The sequence below is a fragment of the Corvus brachyrhynchos genome, unplaced genomic scaffold (genome assembly GCF_000691975.1).
Source record: "Corvus brachyrhynchos isolate BGI_N302 unplaced genomic scaffold, ASM69197v1 scaffold43, whole genome shotgun sequence".
Taxonomy (NCBI): Eukaryota; Metazoa; Chordata; class Aves; order Passeriformes; family Corvidae; genus Corvus; species Corvus brachyrhynchos.
In genome coordinates, this window is record NW_008237353.1 from 2,190,657 (window position 1) to 2,214,952 (window position 24,296).

Here is a 24,296-nt window from a genome sequence, read left to right on the forward strand (position 1 = left end):
TTGTCTGTGTTCTGAATATGTAGTTCAATTCTTAACGTGAGTTCAGTGTATTCTGCAGATGACTTTTTGTCTCTAGACTCTTAGAGAAGACATAGGAGGTATCTTCTTTCTGACAGTTTATCAATAAATACAAAAATATTTATTTACTTATAAAGGGGAGAAATGTGATACTGTTATACATTTTTTCTGTACATCTGTGTGCAAGGTCTTAATTACCCAACTAGAAAATGTACTGATATCTTCTTAAGCCATCTGTTTTTCCAATATCATTACAAGTCAGTTTCCTTTCCACTTTTCAGTTTAGTGTCATGTTCTTACCAAGCCTGCCGATAAATGAGATTTAGGATTAAAATTTTAAAACTTCCAAGTTTTTATTTGTATAATTTGACTTAATAAATAAATTTAAAAATCTTCCATGCTGCTGATGCTCAACATGGTTTCAATAAGCATGTACGTTAGTATATAATTCTAAATGGAAGTTTTATTGAAAGTCTTTTGAGAAACCACAAGATGTGATTAATTCATGCGGTGTAAAATAAAAATCCTCAGTCTTTGAGGCTGAATTGGTATGAGGATACTAGGAAGTACAGATCCTTAAATTTTGAATCTGTATTTTTACTGTATGCTCATCATAGATACTTCTAATTTTCAGAGGTATGTGTTGGAAAAAAGTTTTTGTCAAATATTAGTTTCCAACTTTCTTAATGAATGGCAATTATATATATGGTTATAGGGACAGCATCTTAGTGCATCTCAACCCTAAAAATATTGATGGATTTTGAAAAGGAAAATTCTGGGGATTTAGACAAAATCAGTGATTGTCACTTGGTTACTGTATTATGATCTTGTTTACTAACCTATTTCAACACAATGGCAGTAATTGTTTCATCTTTCCTTTTGTGGACAAGTGTCATAAAATCTCCTGATTTTAGGTGCAAGTAACGTAGTTTTTTGCTTCTTACTTTCACAAGATGTTTCCTCCAGTATGGTTTTGTTTCAGTCCATGGAAAACAAGCATTTCCTGTGATTGTTGCCTCAACTACTGTGCCATTATTAAAAAATAAGGAGGGCAACTTGTGAGAGTGTTTAAGAATCTTGTAACTGTGCTTAGAGTATGCAGGGTAGGAAAAATTTTTTAGGGTACGAACCTGGAAATCACAGGTATTGTAAAGTAGCTTTTTTTCTCTGATATGAAAGGGAGAAACTAGCTTGGGAAAGGGATGAAGGAGAAGCAGGAAAGGAAATAGATTCTTACAGGAAGTTGCAACTAATAGAATTCTTGACTGTGAATCACACTCTAGCTTATTTCCTGGTAAAGCGCCCATTCTTTCAAAAACCTGTATTTAACATTGGTTACAAAAGTGGGATGTTCTCTGAAAATGTGGAGGTAAATGCATTCTCTTGCTTGTTTTAGAATACTTTGTCCTGCTTAGAAAATAAATTCTTTCATCTTTGAGAGAGTTTTGTCTGATCTTGATGCAAGAGTAAATGCTGAATTGCATCATCTGTTAAGGGGTAGAAGGAGTTGTTGTGGTATAGCAAATGTACTGTGAAACAGTGTCTCTGGTAGGTGACTGAAGGGTGCTTTAGTCTGTGGATAGTGAATAGAATAATTTATCTGGACAACTGTTAATTCAGTCTTTATTTTTCTTAGTCACTTTTTCTTCAAAATTCAGAATTTAACTAGGCATTCTGTGAGGCACAGACTGAAAAAGTTTGATGTAAATGAGTGTTTTGTAAGGCCAGCATTCTGCCTTATCTAAGCTATTGCTTAGTTGATTCTTCTTTAGCCTTTAAATTCATGATGAATTACTATCTTGTAGTAATGACAATTGGAGCATTTTGCAGTTTCTTTAAAACAGAGAGAATATTTCCCTTCATTTTATAGCCTCTGCAGTCACAATTGCATAACTTCTAAAAGTGGAGGGTGGCCTGGTATGAAGGCAAAAAAGGTATTACTGTCTTTAACTTAATTTCTTAGCTTTCTGGTACATGAGTACTATGGGTTATCTGTCATACTCCATACTCTGGTAAATCCTCTCCTCTGAGGAATGTCACTGTATGTCTCTTTGCCTGTCTCTGTTTTAACCGAGTGAGTGATATTGTCCAACAGTGTTGTCAAAATGTTTTTGAATGGCATTGATGAAAATGGGACACTAATTGTTATTTACTGTGCTGTAAATTGGTAAAGCTCTGCTAAGCAAAGGATGCTTTAGTAACTAAAGCCTTAAGAAGTCTTGGTTATTTTTGGAGACGTGTATCTGGAAATTATGTAGCTAGATACAAATGTGCAGTATTTGTATAATTGTGCATGTTTATAAAGAAGTGGTGGCCTAATTTCTAAACTGGTTGATTTTGTTTGCTTTAGATAAACACATGGTAATATTACCCTTATATATGGTGACAATCAGATTCTTTGATTTTCGTCTTTTAGTGAGTCTTAAAACATGTAAAATAAATCCTGTAGTTCTAGTTGTAGTATTTCTAATTATTTTTTTTTAATTCTGCTCTTCTCCAACAGGAAGGAACTGGAAACATTCAAAGGTAAATTCTATTTTTATTTTCTACCTAAATATTTGTAAGGGTTACAGTCATTTGTGTTTTGTGTGAAACTGAGAAGGAACTGTTGTCCTTCTTCATTTGACAATGTTAATTTTATGTTGACCCAGCAGGCTGTTTATTTTTCATTTTACCTGTTCTTGCTGCTGTTTTCTTTGGGAGAGTCCTAAGTGTAGGGAGAACACAGTTATTTTGTTGTCTTATCTAGGTTTCAGAGATTCCCTTGTCTAACTCAAGCCTTTCCCTTGGTGTTCAATTTTTGAAGTTTAGGGCTTCGTCTTCAACTGGTTGATGTCTTTTCTGGCATGGATATAATTTTGGCACATGTTGTAGGCTGTTACATGTTAGATTTTTGTCTAGCTGTTTCTAGGGAATTTTCACAGTATTATGCTATCAGACAAATTTAATTTTTGTAGCTCAACTTGTTGGACATACTTGATGATATATACAAATATTTGTCCAATATATGATGTAATGGCTGGAAACTCTGTCATGTATTATTGCTTTGTCTGTGGTACATAGATGGAACACAATCCCATTTTCAGTAAATCCTAAACTGGGGCTTACTCTACCTTCTGATGTTAATGTTTGATCAGCTTGAGAATTGCTATTGTCTTTTCCTTTGGCTAGAACGTGGGTTTGTGACTAGTATTTATGAGAATGAAGTCAGGTGCATTGACTTATGTCAATCAATTGTCTCTTGAAATTGAAAGCAGGGATGGAAATTTCTATCAGCTGCATTCCTTTGCCTTTTCAGTTCATTACTATCTCATCTTTATGTGATGCTACAAAAGGAAAATAACAGTTACAGTAACAGATAAGCAACACAGATTATGTAAAATGTCACTTTTCCTGTAACTTGCCAAACCAACCCTTTTGTTGATTGATTTGACAGCTTTCAGCACAGAGCAACTCAATATAAAATGGAACATAATGCCAGGCTCCTTCTGATCCAAAGCAAGGCAGCTGCTTTGTAGTATCTGGTGCTTGTGAGAACAGTGAATCCTGGTTTTTTGTTTGTATTGATTAGGTGTTTTAAATGAGTTTCTGGAAGCCAGGAGAGTGGTTTCCAAAGTAATTTCTCTTTTGGCCTCTTTTTATTTTAATAGAGACTTTAACATTATTTGACAGTAAGTATTTTACAGAGGCAATTATTTTGATGGAAGAGGAATGTGCTAGCTGTGTGTTGACCTTGAAATTTATACCAAACTAAGCAACAGGTTCTCTAATGGATACAGATTTCCAATACTGGTTATGAAAGACTTGTCTTGGTAGCCAAGAGAAGGCTGGATAAGCCTAGAGGGATGAATCTTGGAAAATGGATATTAAACATCTGTCAGCCTAATTTGTGTGGGTTTTGTACAGTGAACTGGTGATAAGCTTGTACCTGACAGAAGAGAGGAGAGTAATAGCTAAGAAAATTTCAAGAATGGTCTTGTCAAACAAGTCTAATTTCTTTCTAGAAGATGACAAGAAGAAGGTTTAAAATAAACAACAGATTCAGTGTTTTGATTTTGGCAACAACTTTCACTGTTTTGCCTGACATTTCCCAGGAAATTGGGATTAAACTACTAAAAATCCAGGTGCACAATTGATTGAAAATACATGCTTGGAGGAAATGTTCTTGGGTTTCTGACTTACTAAGTTGTTCGCTCTCAGATCTTGGAATTTTTGTTGTCAACCTAGATTGTGAAGTAGAGGTATTCATTATATTGGCTTCATTTGGTCTTTTCCTGGCCTTTTGCACCTTACATTAATATCTGAGTATCTGCCGTATCTTTCATCAGCTGCTTGGAAGTAGGGAGAGTAGGAGATTCCTTGTTGTGAAGGATTCATTACATAATGGCAGATGTTTTGGTTCTAGGGCAGCTTTGCCTGATCTAACTTGGGGCTCCTATTTGAGTTTCCTGTTTTGAGCTGCTTCTCGGGCTCACTAGATTTTGGCAAAAATGATCTGTCACTTGGTTGGCTTTAGTTCCGGTTGATGAAGCACACCGAGATAACTCGGTGGATGTCTGTAGGAATCCTGTCACAGAGGAAGGAAAAGGCAGCAGCAAGGGCAGGCAGTGTGTCCTAAGTTGATAGCCTAACACTGTAATCTAAAAAGCAAAAAAACCAGGAAAAGTTGTTTCCAACTGAAACATGTTAAGTAGTTGAGTAGATGGTTCTTTACATTTTAATATTGCAAGTATAGACTACAGCCTCAACTAATTTATCTTTGCATGACTGTCCAGAGTGAAATGTCCTCATCAACATTCTGTTCATGAAACAGAATGTTTCCTAGACCCTAGCGCAGGGTCTAGGAAAGAACAACTGTTTAAAATACCTTCATATACACTTGCATCTTTTAGTGCATTTGCACTTGAAATCATTGTACATTAAAATCTGTTTCAATGGAAAAACCCGAAATGCCATTTTTTTTAATAGTAACTTGTTATTTGTGAATTTGAATACCATATGCTAAAAAGTAATAGCTTCCAGGATATAAGGATGGTAAATGTCTTGCATAAAAATATCTTTCGTAAAGATACAAGATCATTCTATCTGAATATGCAGGAATTAAAGTACCACAAAAAAATTCCTTTAATATGTTTGCTAGAACGGTTAAAAGAGAGTTGTATGCACTTTTTTCAGTATCCAAATGCAACTCTCATGTTCACCAGTGCTGAGTTCTTATGCCTTGCTCAGGATAGAAAGTAAGTTTTACTGGAATTAAGATACTGGCCTAGTCTGAGGTTCAAAATAGCACAGCACTAGAAACTTGAATTCAGTGGTGCATCCCATCAGCTGCACAATGAATACAGAAAAAAATGTGAATTATATGTTCGTGCTGACCCTGAGAGTGCAGCTGTGACTCACAAGGCCTCTGGGTAGCTTCACAGACCTCTCAGCTCTGTTTTAAAAACTTTACTTCCCTGGAGTTTTGTGGATGTGTAAATACAAATACATACACAAGTGTAGTCTGTAAATTTGTGAAATCTTCAAATGTCTGTAACCTTAAAAACATTGCTAGGGCCCTTGTATATACCTAGTATTTACTTATGTTAATACTGAAACAAAATCTGCCTTCACACAACCAAGAAGCAGAATTGTTTCTGCTTTCATTTACAACTTCTCACTGTGTGCGCCAAGGTACAAAGTAGTAATTCATTGACCTTCTAAATATATTCTTTGGAGATACCAGGTGTCATCCAGAAGGGGCCCTAACAAGGAATGTCTATATGCCTGTTTGCAGCGTTGGAAAGTTTTGAGAATCCACTAACTCTCTTGCTTGTTACTACCTTTAAGGAGCATGAAATAAGAGTGTAATACTACTTCAAGAAATTATGAATTATTTTTGTATTTGTCAATGTTTTAGTATTTGTTCCTGCCATTTTCATGTTGGTATTGCAGATTGTACTCTATTTCATTGTAAGGAATAGATTTTACTAGTCTTCCTTTTGCTTTAAGACTTATTTTTACAGGGCCAGACATTTTCCTTCTGTTGTTTGCTGCACCCACAGTGTGCAGGGGCAGAACAAACCTTTCTGGTCTCTCTTCTTTCAACCACAAGGGTTTTCTATTACAGAGTAATTGAAATTGATTATTACTTAATAATCTGTGATGCTGAGAAAGTGAAGGTTATAAGCTTTCCTGCTTCTTTGTGTTAAACATCTCTCCCTGAAGAAGGCAGGGAATGAGTGTGTGGTGTCTTTGTTGACACTGCTGCAGCACTGGCATTTGTGTACCTGAAGTGTGAGTGTGAACCAGGACAGAACATCTCAAAGGTTGCCCAGTTCCTTATCTTTTTTTAGTACTTTATCATTCAGAGGTCTTTGCTGTAAAAGATGATGGATTTATGAATGGAAACATTGGTATGCCATATGGAGTAGCCTGCAAGTTTGTTCCTAGCATGCACCAATTTCAGTCTTTGGAGAAGTGCTTGTTGGAACTGGCTTATGCTCTGTGCTGTCCTGTCTTGGCCGAGACTCATAAACATGCAAAAAAAAGAAAAGTGTTCTGTTCTGAATCTTGGTAATTTCTTGCAATAGTAGAGTTAATTTTAGTTGATATTTTTGTGTGGTTTTGATTTTAGTGTTTGATGAGTTGTGCTCTTGCATGGTTTAGAAAGGGTGTGTATCATTTTCGTTTTACAGCTGAGAAACTGGAAATTAGATAGCACATACGTGGTTATTTGCTCCTGATACTTGAAACCTGGTGCATTTATGACTGAACAGAGATTTCAAATAATTCCATCATTCTTCTAGGCACATGGTACCATTTTTTAATTTATTTTTTTTCCTTTTTGAGTTAACATTTCTTTAGCTCCAGAGCAGCCAGGATTGTGTAGTAAATAGTTACAGAATACTGTTAATCTCATTAGAAGATGGAAGAGTGGAGCAGATAATGAGGTAGGTAATAAGCAGTGAGAGAGTAGGGGGAAAAAAAAAGTTCTAAAAGTAATAGAATTGCACAATGCATATGTTATTACATATGCTGTTGAGTTTACTTCAGAAATAGAAGTTCACTTCTAATTTATCCAAATGGGAACTGTATACATGATAGATTTTAAAATTGTTTATACAAGTCCCTTTCTATTAAAAGTTTAGGATGCAATGTTTTGAGTTCATTTCTGGAAAGAAAGCTAAAGCACTAGAGGCTGTTTAGAGATCAGCAACACAGCACTTTCGGACAATGAAAGGTGGCAGCAAATTTGCAAGGGCAAATAAGCACATGGCTTTGGCTACTGAGTCATGCATATTTCTAAGCTTTAACAGGATTAGTTTCATTCAAGCTCAGGGAAACAAGGTCATATGACCATTTTCAGCACTTCTATTTACCCTACAACAAAATACGTTTTCAGCCTTTTGAATCAGAGGTCTCTCCCAAACAAGGCCTGATAAGTTTTAAGAGCTTTATCAAAATGTTCCTTGAGAAGGTGACCTGTGAAATAAAGAGGTGTTTTTTCTTGCTTTTGCCATCAAAGTTAAGTCATTGGGTCACATTTGATATGCAGATTTTTTTGTCATCCCTATTCATGCATATAAGATACCGCTGTTGAAATTGCAGTTTTCCAGTCCTTTTATCAGGAGCTTAAATATGTCTATATCCAAACTTTAATTTTTCCCTCTGCTAAGAGCCCACAATATTTGGAGCAGTCTGTTGACTCCATCTCTTTGTTCTCCACTCCTTAAAATCTACTCACTTTAACAAATAGTATGTCAAACTGATTTTTTTTTTTTTCTTCCAGTCTAGGGATTCTCTTTATCATGCTGTGTTCTGATGGCTGTCAAAACAAAACTCCTTTTTCCTACTCTTCATCTTGCCTTCCAGATGCGTGGGTAATATGCAGTGGAGGTCTTTACAGCTCATGGTTGACAAAGCTCATACATTCAATGATGTAGCTGCTCTCGAAGTTGAGCTGCAATTTTGAGCACATAATCCTGTATGTTTCTTCTGAGCAAGAGTAAGATGACATTGTGGTAGAAATTCATTCCAGCCACATGGAGTTTGATTACTTTAACATTTCAGTGGTCCAAAACTGCAATATTTAAACCTTGTAGCTCAACTCTTACTTTGTCATACCAGAAAACAGCTGGGAAAGAATTGCTTAATTCTTTGTAGTAAAGCTAAAATGGAATTAAAATGTCAGGTTTATATTCAGATTTCAGGGGCTTTCCTCATTATTTTGCTATAAGCTGAAAATATCCTGATAGATTTCTGGTTAATACTGTGTTTTACTAGCTTCTTTACCATCCAGGCTATGGAAGGAGAGCCTTGCAACTTTGGATGTCTTGTGTTGTCTGTGGCAAGAATTGACCAAGACTCTTATATATGATAACCATTCTCTAGGGAACAGAAAGATTTGAGACTTGGGCACTTCTGATCAAACCTTGAGTGAAAGGAAAATAAGTTTAACTCTTGAAGTCTTCCATTTTAGTGTAATTGGGTGAGGCAGATGGAGAAGGAAACAAGATCCTAAAGTGTCCTTATAGCTACCTTGCTTTTGATTTTGCTTTTTACATTTTCAAGTTTGCAGACTCTTGCATCTGTTTAACTCTCGGGACACGTTTTAAAAATTTCTAGGACTGTATCTAGCTATTTGTATCTTCTACTTTTGCTTCTTTTTTGCTTTCCTTGAAATAGATATGGCCTTAAAATCAAGCCTTTTAAAAAATAGTGGGTTTGTTTTAAAATCCTTTTAAATAGCATAATTTAAGGAAAGTTCACTCTTGGTCTTTCACTGGTTTCAGCCCTCCCCAGTAAATAATTGAATCTTTATACATCTGGGCAGATATTACCAACACTGAAATGTATGTGTGATCTTTCAGTTGTACATTTCTGTAGCCCATGGGTGGATGGTGCAGGGTTGCACATCTGATTCTGTTTGGCCAAGTTATCAAACTTACTGGAATCCTTTGAGAACTTGTCCTATCTATGAATACATACCCAGGAACATTGGAAGTTTTCAGTTTTCTGGGATAATACACCAAAGCAATTGCTTGTCTCTTGCTGACACTCAAAATGTGACTTCCTTCTGAATTGGCAACACAAATTGAGCATGAGGTGTAATTGAAAATGTATTAGCTGCCTTTGCCAAGGCAGCAAAACATTTGCTGGATTAAGTATTATTATGACTGGGAGTCAAACTACAGTGGATAATATCTTGTGTACGCATTTATTTTGCAGATGACTGGGAACAAACTTTTTATCTAATATGTTAATAAGCATCAAGTCTTCAGGACAGACAATATTTTCTATACAAGAAATAGAATTTACATTTCAATGGAAGAGGAAAAAAAGGGGAGGTTCGGCATATTTCAACGATAGAAACAAAATTATCTACAATTCTACCTTTGATTACTACGTCAGAAAGCCAATTTCCATTATGCTTTGCCAAAAGGAGGGCTGCATTGTCAACTAACTTAATCATACAATGGTTTGGACTGAAAGGAACCGTAAAGATCATATAGTTCCAACCCCCCTGCCATGCTGGGGGTGCCACTCACTAGGCTGGGTTGCTCAGAGCCTCATCCAGCCTGGCCTTGAACACTTCTAGGGATGAGGCATCCACAACCTGTCTGGCCAACCTGGGCCAGTTCCTCACCAACCGCTGAGTAAAGAATGTCTTCCTAACATCCAATCTAAACCTGCACTCTTTCATTTTAAATCCATTGCCCCTTGTCCTGACATTATCTGCCCATTAAAAAAAAATCCCTCTCTCTCCTTTTTATAAGCCCCCTTAAGACCATAGTGAGGTCTCTCCAGAGCCTTTTCTTCTCCAGGCTGAACAACCCCAGCTCTTAATAATTTGATATGATGAGGAATTATTTTCCTTTTGCTCATTTTTTATTATTATTTAATATTTATTATTATTTTTATTTTCAGCTGGTGAGGTGAAAACAGGTAGTGTCAATACAGCCTTGGGTGGATCTCAGTGATAAAATGGCATTTTGTTTAATTCATTACTAAGGTGGCTATATATTGGAAAAAGACTTGAATTTTCAAAGCTTAAATAGGGAGTAGGATTTCTAAAGGAAGTCTCAAAAGGATGCTATGGAGAGACCAGATTATTTATGGGCAAACTAGATAATCAGATTTCCTTGGAATAAATGGTGTGTGCTTGTGTAACTTGGCTGATCAAAGATAAGTTTTGATTTTGTCTCTTCTGCCCCAAACCACTTCTGGTTTAATGCTTTAAATGCCTTTTTGTTTATTTATTTTTTCATTTTTATTTTTTGGTTTATTGTGTGTTTGACTGTAATATAATTTTTTATGTTGCAGATTCGACAGTGCAGTTTGTAGCCTCCATGCTCAACTAGATTTCAGGATTTTATGTGATGGCTGTCACCTGAAAGTGCTATTCAGAAAATGAATTAATATAACCCATAGAATGCTAATGTTACTAATACTTCTGAAACCTTGTGTTTATCAGGTTTTTTTAATGCTAATTCTGACTGGGTAAGAGTGAAGAGCAGGAACACTTCTTTCTATTAAATTCTGCTTCATCTACATACATTTTCAGAGATTCTTGCGGGGTTTTTTTTCATGAGGCACCCATATGCCCTCTCACCTCGTCTTTGCTTTGCATTTTGAGGGGGCTGGTTTATCTTCCCAACAAATTTTAATAGTGATGCATTTATGTAGTTCTCTCTTTCTTTTCCTTGAGTCCTACTCTCTTTGTAATCTAGTATTGCACTATGTCAAAAGCCCTTTCAGAGGTCAGATGTATCACAACAAATTTGGCATCACTGCAGCTTAAAATAAGATGCCTCATGAGTGTGCAGGTGCAGCTCCTGTTGCCTGTGAGGGAAGTTTACCCTGTGCTGGAGTCAGCCTTTGCAGAATCCTGGTTTTGTCAGGAGTAGAGGAGGTCAGAGTGACAAAAGGGATTTTCTTCAGTCATTGCCAGGGTGAATAGCAAACTGTGTAGATAATAGGAAATAATTTCATGGGAACATAAGTCCTGTCATACTCAGTTTATGTAGAAAAGAAAATACTTAAAGGTGTAATATTTTAATTGTCCCTTGCTTAAATGCTTAAATGACTGATGTAGAAAAAAATAGAAGCCTGTTTTGTCTACAGCTCTAACTTGAATTCATCCTTTAATTACCAAAGTCCAGACTGGAGGTGGGATTATCTCATGATTATTATTATTATTCTTTTAATATTTCACATAGATATTTTTGGTGTTATTTTCACCAGTTAAATAAACCTGAGTTTTGTAGGCCAAACATTCTGGGTATTTTTATTTTTAATGATGTCACTTGGAGATGTATTTGTTATATAATTGCCTTTTGCTCCTACTCTGTATTTTGAGAATTGTCACAGAGAAGGTTCTCAAAATGTGATCTTTGTAAGTAAAAAAAGGGAATTGCTATGGCTATCCTGGTTTCTGGCACTACTGCACACCCTCCTAAACTGAAGAGGCAACGTGTGCCAGTGTTCCCAATTCTGAGGAATGCCTTACGGGTTTTGAAACATAAATGCACTGTTGTGTAACTGCAGCATCACCAGAGCCGAAGATTCTCAGTCATATCCTGTTGCTGTATTTTTTTTTCTGAACTGCATAACCTTTTTTTTTTTTAGTTTTTGATGAAAATGTAGCCTGTATATGTAATACAGAAAAATCAGTTTTCAGTAGAGAATACTCTTCCTAGTTTATTTAAAAATCACATCCAAGGCTTTTAATATTTTATGTGTGAAGTAAGAATAGTATGTAATCTGGCTTGTGGAATATCTGAGCTAAGCCATGTTAAGGAAAGGCACTTTAAGGGGAGAGCCTTGTGAACATCACCTAATAAAAAAAAAGAATTCAGAACCCTTCTTTACCTTTTCCCTTGCTCCTGAATCACTTTCAGACGCTTCCAGCTCTCTGCCAGATAAACACATGCTGTAGCTGCATGTCATCAGATTATATCCCGCTGGGAAGATTTCAGTCTCTGCAGCACCCCTTGGATCAGCAGCATGTGGTATCTTCCCAAATACATGCCTGCATTTCTGGTGGAGCCCAGCTGCTGGGAGCTTGTGCTCAGGTTCTGGGGAGGCGCTGAGTTGAAGTATCCATGTGTGTGCTGCTGCATCTGCGTGCGAGGGACCCATCGGAAACTGCCCGTCGCGGTACCACTGCTTTGAAAAAGCAGCCTTCTGGCAAAGGTCTTTGTTCTGCATCAGTGAAGATGCACATCACTGGGGCTGCTTGGTAACTGGAGCTTTCACTTGACCAGTGCTGGGTTTCTTTTTACTTGCTTATTTCTTACTGCCATGTCATCTCCGGGAGGCACTGAGAATACTCAGAAGAATTCATGTAGGTGGAACTTTATTATCATCTTTATTATTTGTCACCTTAACTTGCCAAGCTAATGTAAAATGCAAAATGAAATTAAAGTTAGCTTAATTAATTTCCTCAGTTACCACCATTGCCTGATTTGCAAAGAGTGTGCTGTAAATGGCAGGTTAATTATCGACTTGATTTAGCAAATTTGAATGAAATAGTGACTAAATGTCTATTTTTCCAGGGCTTTTGTTTATTGCTTTGCTTTTGTCTGTCGCTTTGCATTATTGTCAAGGTAATACTAATCAGAATTAGTAAAAGAATTCGAATACACAGATATCTTGTTAGCTAAAATTCAAGCAGGCGTGTCTAAGGGTGGGGTGACACCAGAGGATGAGAGGAGACAGAGAATTATTATCTGAAGATAAAACCACGAATAAAAAAAGAGAGCAGTGAATGTATTAGCATGGATACAGTTATGCTAATTTCCTTTAGATAAATAAAACAATAAGTAAATTCTAATGGTGTATTTTTAATGAAGCAGCTAATGCTATTTACATCCATATAAGCCCCCTGTATCATATGAAACAATGTTTTTAATAATGCACCAGTAACATTTTTATGCTGTTAATTTGTAACTAATGGTGTTTAGAGCTGTGCCCTAATTGAAGTGGGAATAAAATGTAGATTTCTACTCTGATTCTTTTTATATTCTTTTACATAACCACGAGGAGTTTTTTTTCTGTTACCATTCACGTGGATTTTTTTTTTTCAGTGGATGTCCAGGACCAAAAGATAAGAGTAAATTGAACTATTCGTTATTTTAATAACCTGTTGGAGCATGCTTTATCAAGGCTCTACCTATGAGTTGTAATTTTGACCACTAACGTTGATATTCATGTTAAATAATTATGTAAAGTTGAATATTTTGTTCTAAGCAATTCATCTGATGTGGGAGAACTCTTTACATTTGTGTTGATTAGAAATAATTAATTTGTAAAAATACTTGCTTTCCATAAGTCTAGTCAGATCAGTTGATTATTTACTTAAAGATGGCAAAATTTACCCTCTGTTCTGCTAAATGGGGTGTGACCACTTTGCACTTAAAATTGTCAGTGTTGCAAGCTATATATATATATATATATATATATACACACACACACTACTGGAATAATCCATTTTGTATTCTTAACTACTTTGTGCTTATTGACAGAAGTTGTCCCTGTACTTGTTCTTGTTTCCTGAAATTGCAATGGAAACATGGGCAAAGAGCGGCACAGCTGCAAATATTTCTTTTTTTCCTTATTTACCATCATATCTTGGACAGTAGAACAGCTGTTTTTTGTGTAGGGTGGGGGCCAACCTTGGACTTATATAAGGATTAGAATATGAAATTGGAGAATAGTTTGAAATGCAAGCCTTAGCAATATTACTCTAAGTACTTCTGGGAAGAGGTAGCAGAAAGTAGGAGCCTTAGTATGAACATTAATACTATAATAAAACTAATAATCAAATACCTCTATGGTATTTGATTATTCTAATTTCTTTTAATCACATTTTAATTTCTAGCTTTGTGACAGAAAAAAAGTAATGCAAAACATGTATTTTTTGATAATCTCTTTGCTTACCACCCATGTGCACTAAGGTTAATGACAAGTTAAAAAATACTCATACACCTACTTTTAAACTCTCTAACAAGACCAGCTGTAGTATTTTTTGGGGTGCTGAAAGACCACATGCTGTAGGCTCTTGCTGCCTGTGACTTTATCTTGATGTAAATGAATTTTTGAACGGTCTTATAATGACAGTATTATTTATTTTGGCATGCTGCTTCTATTTTATGTTAGAAATGTAACTGTAAGTGCAGACATTTCATCAGTTTGATTTGTAACTAAATAAATGTACAGTAATAGATTATACACTTTTTACATTTCTCTACATGACACTGTTTCTTTCTGCAGTGGTACTCTAAATATGATACTATTTTCGTTCTTACAGTGTTCAAAAATAGTAGAATTGTTTTAAAAGCTGCAGTAGAAATAATTTATTCCTTCTTTATAGCATGTCCTTACATAAATCTGAGCCCTGCCTTTCCCAGCAGTGTGTTATTAAACTACTTGTTCTGCTCAGGTTCTAATGATGTGTGTGGATGGCTGAGGTGTGCATGTGAGCATGTAGGAATTCTGAATGCTTCTCTACTCCTTTCAGTAAATGGAACAAAAATGTGGATATTCTGGTAAACTATTTTGCCCATTTTGTTTGAGTGTTAGGAATGTCATGTGAAATTGTATTAAGGCAGCGGAGCTGATGCTGTACAAGCATAAGTCTTCAGTATTGTAGCTACTGTGGCGTCCTTTTCCAGGATGTGTTTGCTTTTGCAGGTGAAATGTTGGATAATAAAAATAGATATTTAAAATGTGAGCTATTTTAAAAAATCAGTAAAACATTTTTATATGTACATAATATTTCTAGATTGTGTATTTCTAACAGAGTGTGTGAGCCAAGGCCAAAAGCGGTTAAGAGGCTTTTTTGACTTAACACATTGTTTCATTTTTAATCACTTGGGTTACCCTGTGGATTAGGGTGAAATAAGAATCTTGTGGAGATGTCACTCAGCCCTTTTTTTCCTTTTATGTAGAAGGCAGCTAGTGCTATTTTGATGTTGCATAAATGAGACTTGATCAAAACGTAGTTGGCTGCGTCTCATTTTAAATCAAACGGGAATGGTGCCATTTATAGGAATAAGTTTCTGGCTTAATTAGATGATTATGTAATCACTCCAGACCTTGCGTACCAGCGTTTCCATTGGCTCAGGAGGGTTTTCCCTTGATCATAATCTTAAATCCTCATAGATTTATTCTCTCTTCTCTGGTTATTGAACATTGAACTGGGAGCCCACGCCTCATAGAGAAGACACACTGAACACCACACAGTTGGTTTTCAGTTATCTTGTGCGTTCACAAGGGTAGGAAATGAAATTTGTGATACTTGATAGGCTCGGGGTTTGCAGGTCACCAGTGATGTGGGAGTTGCAGTTCTGCTGACACAATGTCGAAAGCCTTTATTTTAAAGATTTACCTTTATTTTAAAGAGCACCGTTGTCCATGTGGTTTGTCTCAGATGGAGGGTAGTTTTTGTCCCTTGCTGGAGTGCGCAGGGTCTTCTGGAGGGGCCTGCAGCTTCAGCTTCTGTCTGGATATAACTGTGTGACTGGAAGAAGTCTATCCATATTATGGGTTTGGATGACATATGTATTTTTTCCCTTTCTGCTTGTTGGTACATATTTAGAGGGTTGTGCTGCCAGTCATTTAGTATCTGGTTCTTACTACAGTTGAACATGTTTCAGATGCAAAGCTGTAGGAAAGCTGACAGAGTAGAAAGCCAAGTCCTTGATTTTCAGCACATTTTGGAAGTCATAATGGGTATGAAAATGTCCACTAGTTGCAGGATGGGAGGAAGTCTGGCGGAGGTACTTCTGTCTCTCTCTCTCTGTCCCTATGTGGAGTTCAGGGTGCTTTTCTACCAATGAAGATTTCTCCTGCATATTAATGATTATTAAGTCTAATGAAATCCATGGAGTGAAAATTAATTAGGTATGTGAAGGAGTTGTGGACTAACTCTAGAACAGAAGAGAAAACAGAAGAGGTTTTATCTAGCACAAACAATAAATAGCAAACCAAAAAGTTCTGCAAGTGACAGGTTATTGAGTGAGAATGATTTAGGAGGAAAACAGTCTCAGTTATGAAGTCTCTTTTGAGAAATGAACTATTAGGATTAATTCAATTGTGAACACGGTAAATAACATCCAGGAGTGGATCAATCATGAAATTTCCAGTGGACAGCTGCAAATGAGGTGTTAGAGAAATGATTGAGTTATAAGAAGAGAACTTATTTCACAAGATGCTGGGCGAGCTTGGCCTGCTTGACGGAGCAGGGGACATGGAGACTTCTACACATAAACATATTGAAGGAGTTAGCATCAGGAAAAAGAGAAATTCCTGAAAGGCCAGGGTGTGTTGGACTAGGGGGAGCTGAGGAGGTTGTTTTGTAGTAATTAGAATGCCTCCAGCTAATTGTTAATTGTGTAAACTGTTCTAGTATTAATTTAGCAAAGAGGCTTTCTTAAATCCTATAAGCATGAAAATACTGTCTGCCTATGTTGTGATACTGCTCAGTTTCTTATTTTGTCTGGCATCAGTTGTTTTCTGCCTTGCCACAGTCATCAAGTTACTGGGGAGGAGGAACACAGGAGTTTCGAACAACACGTCTGGAGTGCTGTGTCCAGTCTGAGCTGCGCAGTACAAAAAAGACAAGGAGCTCCTGGAGAGAGTCCAGTGGAGGGTCACAAAGATAATTAGAGGTCTGGAGCATTCCTCTTATAAGGAGAGACTGAGGGAGCTGGGCCTGTTTTGTCTGGAGAAGAGAAGACTGAGAGGGGATCTCATTAACACATATGAATATCTCATAGGCAGGTGCCAAGAGGATGGTGCCAGACTCTTCTCAGTGGTGCAGGTGACTAGATGAGGAGCAATGGCCATAAACTAGAACACAAGAAGTTCCATCTCAACATGAGGAGGAACTTTACACTGAGAGTGGCAGAGCACTGAGCAGGCTCCCCAGGGAGGTCATGGAATCTCCCTCTCTGGAGACATTCCAAAACCACCTGGATGTGTTCCTGTGTCCCCTGTTTTAGGTGACCCTGCCTTGGTGAGGGGTTGGCCCAGATGATCTCCAGAGGTCCCTTCCAACCCCAGCCACTCTGATTCTACTGAAGTCTGTTGGACAAAAAATGTCTGTTGGTTTTCTGATTCTTGGAATCTGCTGCTCTTCTGTCTTCAGAGGGTGAGAATTAATAGCTCTGTGGTATAAATTTAGTCATCGATGACTAACCTGAAACTTTGTTATATAAATGTCAATTTTGCCATATTCTGCTAATTGGATCCATGTTCCAGTGATGTCCTCACTTATCATTCTTAGTTGCTATTTTGATATAGAAGGCAATATGGCATCTGTCTTGTTGGCAAAGGCTTCTGTTAAGAGTTCTGTATAAAGCCAAAAAACTGTATGGAACCATTAACTTTGCTTGAAAGGGCAAGTCTGAGAAAATTGTGGGGAAGGTTTTTGATTCTGTCATTGCCTGAAGACTTGACCACATCTCAAGCACCAAAACCATTTGCATTTCTTCACAGAAGACAAAAGCTCTGAATACCACTTACTAACGTTAAAAATGCACTGATCTCAAACTGGTCATTTCAGTGATGAACATGCCTACCCTTTCATGTTCTAAGCATTGGGGACAGTATAAAATTTGATAAAAATGTTTGGGCTTTTCTTCATTTCTCTTAAAACTTCCATTTGAAATATGCTGGTTTACCCTTGTTTTTCAATTCCATGTAGTACATCATATTTTCTAGTTTACATTTTACTGAGCTTTGTGGAGAGTGTTAGATAATTTGTGTAAACATGACCTTTCTGTACAATGTACCATTGTTTTTAGAAGCACCTTCCTTTTTTATTTAAGTTGCTGACTTCCCTCTGCATTTGTAAATGGAGCCTTAGTGGCCATCAGTGTGATCTCATATGTCATGACCTAAAAAGAAAATTTGAAAAGCTGCATTCCCTTCCTTCTGGAGTCCTGGATGATTGCCAGAACTTTGCATTAAAGCCCACAAGCAGTGGTACTAGGAGAGTTTTTGCCTTAAAAGATAGGTGGAGTTACATGCGGATCACCGCGCCAGCATCTCTGGCAGGATGGAGACAGATTTGTTCTGACAATATAATGCGCTTTACAAGCTTCTATTTTTAGATTCTTTGTGCTATGACTTTTTAAAGACTATATTGAACAAGTATTTTGTTTCTCTTAAGAGTCTTACACTTCAGGAGGCTCCAGGTTCATACAGACACTGTTAAATTCTGCGAGTCAAAAAGTGTGTGTACCTAGAGAAGTATTTTTCAGAGTACTTCTAAACATAGCTCTTCCAAATTTTTATAGTTGAGCTACTTCATAGTGTTCTTTTGCACTGTTACCCCTTGGGTAGGTGCAATCCGGTCTGTGAAGCACCCAGGGACTGATTTCCTGCAGGACTTTCATCATTCCACAAATATCCTGGAGCGATCTGCGAAGTCTTGACTTCCACATTCATCCTCAGATGAATGAAGGAGTGGCAGTGCAAGTGCCAATGGCACGTCCCTGTGCTCGGACCTGACCTCCAGATCTCTTCTTGAATGAGCAGGTAGCTCAGTTTCTGGGCTCTGACAGTTGTTCTCCTAGCACTGAAGCAGAGATATCATTTGTAATGGCTGAGTAGTTGAGTGGTTTGTATTTTGGGAGGCAGGGAAGCAGCTGTATTAATTTGCTGTGTCAGTTTATATAACCTTGGTGACTCAGTGGGTGCACATTATTCTTCCAGTACTGCTGATTTAACTAGTTGGCTGCTGCCTTGCTCTCAAATCTGTCAAGTATGTTCCTATGGATTAATAGAGGTGAAGGGTGAAATATGGTCAACTGTTTAGAACTTCTAAAGAATATTTAAAACAGAAGTTAATGTGAACTGTAAATGAGACATTGAAATGGGGTATTTCCAAATAGAGAATCATCAGATGTGGCCTATGTTATTATAGGCTGCCTCACTGTAAATTTATGTTCTTCGTTCTAACTTGTGGGTGTAAGAATAACATTTCTTGTTTTATTTTCTATATACATTGCTATACGTGCTTATAAAATGAAATCTCTTCCAGTCTTTTTTATTATGTTTTTCCCCCTAGGCTGTGTATCCTCATTCAGTTTACTATTTAGAAAGCATTAGACAGGTGTTAGAAAAAGCAGGCCATCAGACTTCAATAGCTGCTGATGTGATTACTGTTTTCACTTTAAAAAATGGATTATAATAGCAGTATGCAAGTATATAATGTCTGACCTATTTTGAATAGTAAATGGAAACTGCTGCCGTGCAAACTTCTTCGTCAAAATGCAGTTCATTCTAGCCCTTTAATATTTCATATGTTCATGTGTGAAATTCTGTGTAATACGTTGGATACAACGCATTTGTATTTAGCCTGGAGAAAAGGAGGCTTGGGGGGACCTTACTGCTCCGTACAACTACCTGAAAGAGGTTGTGGTGAGGTGGGAGTCAGTTTCTACTCCCAGGTAACAAGTGACAAGAGAAAAGGAAACGGCCTCAAGTTGTACAAGGGGAGGTTTAAATTGGATGTGAGGAAAAGTTTCCTTGTGGAAAGGGTTGTCAAGCATTGGAACAGACTGCCCACTGCAAGGAAGTGGTTGAGTCATCTTCCACACATTGTGAATGCATCCCTGGAAGCACTCGAAAACGTGGATATGGCACTTGAGGACTTGTTTTAGTGGTGAACATGGTGGTAGTGCTGGATTGGTGGTTGAACTTGAGGATCTTAGAGGTCTTTTCCAACCTTAACAGTTCTGTGATTCTGTATTTACCAGTCTTATTTCAAAAATACAGTATTGATATATTATCAAGTCTCAGTGCTTTATTTTAGTTTCTTCCTTCTTAACCAGGATTTTAGGCTTGTTAGGGTTGGATCTGTCTCTGATGCAGCCACTGTTTGATATATATAGAAACCCATATATTGTCAAGGGAACTTGTTTAACAGATAAGGCACAGATGAAAAATAATTTAGAATGAATAATATCAGCAAGGATGTTTCAAAATAGGAGGCTTTTTAACCAAATGTCTACAGTTTTATAGAGCATGAAATTATAATAATGATGTTACTTTGATTCCTTATGCATGCTTCAGTTCTCATTAGCCTTGGATAGTCACTATTATAAACAGATTTAATAGTTTATAAGAGAACCACAATAGGTTGAAGTTCAGTGCTTGATGAACACCTTAGTATAGCATTCATTCCATCTTGTAGAGGAAATATGTGTTCCAACAGAACAGGAATGTTCTTGGTTCCTTCCCACCCCCACCACAAGCTTTGTTCATAATTTCAGGTATGTTTACGAACTGATATTGAGGTGATTTGCCAGATGCTGTCCCTGGTGTGTGTGTGTCTTGGAAGACCTCATAGTCTTTGTTTGTCATGTTCCACAGATTTTGTTGTTACCCAAGCCCAGGATAGATTAGATTGTTTCAATGTTAGTCTTGTGAGGAGTTTCTTCTTTAAATTCTCTTCATTTATCCCACATTGCCTGTCTCATTTGTGTTTTAAAAGGCATTCCAAAGTCTCTGGGCATCAAATGTTTAGACCCTTCGGTATTGTTTGTAACCCACTTCCATTAAACTTAATCTTTTACTTAAAAAATAAATTTTGGTCTTCATGACTGTGAACAAAATTTTCCCTGCATTAAAATGTCAGTGAAATCAAATGTGGTGTCATCTGTTGTCATCTACAGCAGCAGTGAAGAGATGAGGAATACTCTGCCTAAAGCTTTGGAAAGCTTAGGTCTTAAAATTCATAATTTTATTTCTGTGTTAGTAATGAATAAGAATACTTTTGGTTGCTCTAAAAGGAGGCAGCAAATCTCTTTTGCCATGGAAGTTGGACACTGTTGGGGCTGACAAAGCAGATGTAGGATGACAGGAAGAAAGAGAAGGAAACAGGGCAGATATAATGGTGGCCTGAAGGCAATGTTTTCCCACTGTCATGCCAAATGTGTTGTGAACAAATAATTCATATTTAATAAAGGTCATATTGTGTTTTAATGATACCCTCCTCTAAAATTAGTTGATGTTCAGATTTCAAGAGGCATGTTATTCAAGCTTAGATGTGAAAGAGGAAAAATTGGACACTGAGTAGGATCATTACACTTCTGCTTATAGTTTATCCTAATGCTTCAAAAATTAGCATTTCCACTTTCTGTTTTAGAATCACCATGCAATAGAGGCTCTTTGTCCAGGTATGGGTGGCTATACCTGTTGTAGTGACAGAGTGTGTGATTTTTGTTGCTATAGAGAATGATACCTAGTAGAGAGGTGCTGTTTAGAGAAATAGAGCGAGAGTTAGGAATTTTAACTTTTTCAGAGATGAGCTGCACGTTTGCCATGTGCAGGAAATGTGCATGCATTTTGTGAGGTTTAAAGTACTTGTGACTGATTACTGCTAAAATATTCTGAAGAACAAAATCGAAAATTAGGTTAGCAAGGCCTTACACATATTCAGGAGTTAAGGAAAATAATATAAATGAAGTGTTCTTTATTTTTAGTTGGCCTAAAGGTGAATGTTTTTAAGGTGCTTACAAACAGCAGAAGTTGATTGATACAGATGTCAGGGAAATGAATTCATCATTTTATACTGTATTGCAGCACAGGCACAAGTCAGTACTTGCTGTCCCAAGGTGTGGCAGGAGATGTTAAAAGACCTGTGTGGCATCCATGTGCTGGAAGAAAAGAAGGTGGGGAGAAAAGCTGAGAGAGAGATTTCATATAGCTGTGTGTATTGAAAGGAATCATCTCATAGGAAGTGTATTTTACAGGTTTCACAGTCCTAATTACACTGACTTCCCTCTTCAGTCAGCCCCCCTTCTTTTTTCCCTTCCCCCTTGTGCTTTTATCAGCGTCCTGAATTTCTGCTTTTTATTCACTCCTCACTGTCACTTTGATGTCTGTGCATCCTTCAGGTGGAGTTTCTTTGTTTGCTCAAATAAGATACTGTATCCTAGGTGTCGTCTGTCAGGTCGCTTTCACCGTAGGCATAGGGTTTAGTCACTGATGGTCACAAAGCAGGATGTGCTTCCTCACTCAAACACAATTGTTCCTGCAGCCTCTTGGGTTTTTGTCTGTCAGAGTAGCTTCAGTAGGGCAGATTTTATTGTAGTGGCTTTTTGTTTGTGGTGTTTGGTTTCAATAAGGCAAAGCCTTCTCTGCCTCTGTTTTAAATTTCTTCCTCCCAGTTAGTATTGTTTTTCTCCCCACAACTTGTTTAATCTCTGCCAGACTGGAGAAATCCAGAATGAAGGGTCGTATCTCATTTATTATCTCTTTTGGGCAATCTGATTTGCCAGTTGCCCTTCCCCTCTCCCTCTGCCCCATCCTCATTTCTCTTCCTTTGTATCTCCTTTCCTTTCATATTTCTCTTGTTTAGTGCTCCACTGAAGCATCAGTAACATCATCCATCTGCTCCCCCTCCTCCCTTGCTGCATGGGTGTCTCTCTTTTTGTTACATGTATTCATTGAGGTGTTGGGTTAAGCAACTGAGAGACCTAGGAAATTTTGTCCTGTTTTAGTGGTAACAATTCCTCCCAATGAAAAGCAGGTGTAAAAATGTGAACATCAAATAAGAGAAGTCTTAGCTATTAATTATACTCGTTCTTTGAGGGTACAGGTGACCTGGTTAGTTATGTTAGCCAGTGGAACTTGTCTAGATGCATTTAATATTAATAAATTACTCTATTAATTTCCATTAGTCTGTTAATTTCTATGTATTAAATTAATTATTTAAAGCAATCTATTAACCTAATGGTGTTAAGATCTTAGATATGGCACACATGAGAAAAGACCTGCTGGTTTTTGTACAGTACCTTTAAACCAGCCTGCTACAGTACTTGAAAAATTAATTACGTGGTTGTTTAAATCAGTTTGAGTAGCCAATTTGTGATCAATTTATCCATTAGTGCAAGCTAAACCAGAATAAGCACAAGTTTAAAATTACACTGTTAGTTTGTGCCTGGTGCTACCATTGACGAATTAATGACCAAACAGCAAAAATAGTTTTGAGTGAAGGCGGTTGCTGCTGGAGCCGGCAGTATGGTGGCTGTTGGTTTTATACCTGATGTCAATTCTCTGCCAGCTTCAGGAGGACAGATGACAGCTGATTCTGTATAAAAACAATCAAACAAACGCACACCTCCAGAAAGGTTTCTTTTCAGAATTGTTGGGTCTAGAAGAATTGTTTTTGTTCCCAGCCATCAGTGCTTCCTTGGTGTGGCAGTGCCAGTTTGATCTAGTACCAAAAAATCAGGTATATTGTTTGGGTGAGTGGTGATCTACCTTGACTTTGCCAACATTGATGCACTAGTTTAGTCTGGTTGTCTTTAAAGACAAAGTATGGTAAAACTTGTATGTCAGACGAAAAATTTGAGAACTACTGGTATGTTGAGACCTGGTAGCTTCTCTTCTTGTTAGTAGCAAATGTTGTCTGCCACATGAAATCCTGTAAGATTTAAAGCATGAGACATTCCTCGGGGTTGAACAAAAGAAGAGGGTGAACCCAGCCATAGACTACAGTTTACAGACTGTAAAAGAAGGGTTTTGGTTTTCTTCCCATCTGCCCTTGTTGTATGGGTTGCTCCTCAAGATTTGTCCTTAAATCCTTTAAAAAACAAATAGACATGTCAAAGTTGCAGAAACTGTTATGAGTTGGCAGTAAAATTATGGAAGGGCTTTGACACTCCAGATAAAGATGACCTTTATTACACCTTCAGTGTTGCACATCTGTACAGTTTCGAAGATGGCACACAAATAAGTCAGCAAGCCAGTGGGAGCAGATAATCTTTCAAGACTTTTTTTTTTCCCCCCCTTCAAAAGATTTATCTCAAATATTTTTCAAGTTTATCAGAAGAATTTTATTCTTATAATTGAGCTATTTAATGACAGCTAGTATTTTGCAAGTTGGAAGTTCTGTCAGGGCTGCTTTTTTTGTTTGTTATGGTCTGTTATTTCTGAGCTATAGACCATTTAATATTCTGTTAAAAAAATGAAGAAGCAAGTGGAATGTCTTTGAGTATATGAAAACTAGATGCATGGGAGAAAGCTTAAAAGGTTTCATTAAAAATTTAAAACTCAATGTCCTTTCTTTAGAACTGACACACTGAATATTGCCTTACCTCTGAATCACAGCCCATGTGCTAGCTAAACTGTTTTTCACATTTTAATTTTAAAGATAAAAATGTTCAGTGGAAAAAACACTGTCTGTATTTCTGCACTTAACGTCAGATGCCCTATTTCTTGCTATATAATGCCTTTCCATAGGTAGAAAATGAGGAATTTTAACTGTGAAAATGTAG

General features: G+C 37.1%; 1 protein-coding gene across 2 annotated transcripts in view; it reads left to right on the plus strand.

The window, feature by feature from the left end:
- DTNBP1 (dystrobrevin binding protein 1) overlaps nucleotides 1-24,296 on the plus strand; it is a 60,936-nt gene that overhangs the window by 22,035 nt on the left and 14,605 nt on the right. For both annotated transcript variants that reach the window (XM_008630897.2, XM_017730671.1), the window contains exon 6: nucleotides 2,522-2,544. In XM_008630897.2, the coding sequence (XP_008629119.1) occupies nucleotides 2,522-2,544 (23 nt within the window). The remainder of the gene's footprint in view (nucleotides 1-2,521; nucleotides 2,545-24,296) is intronic.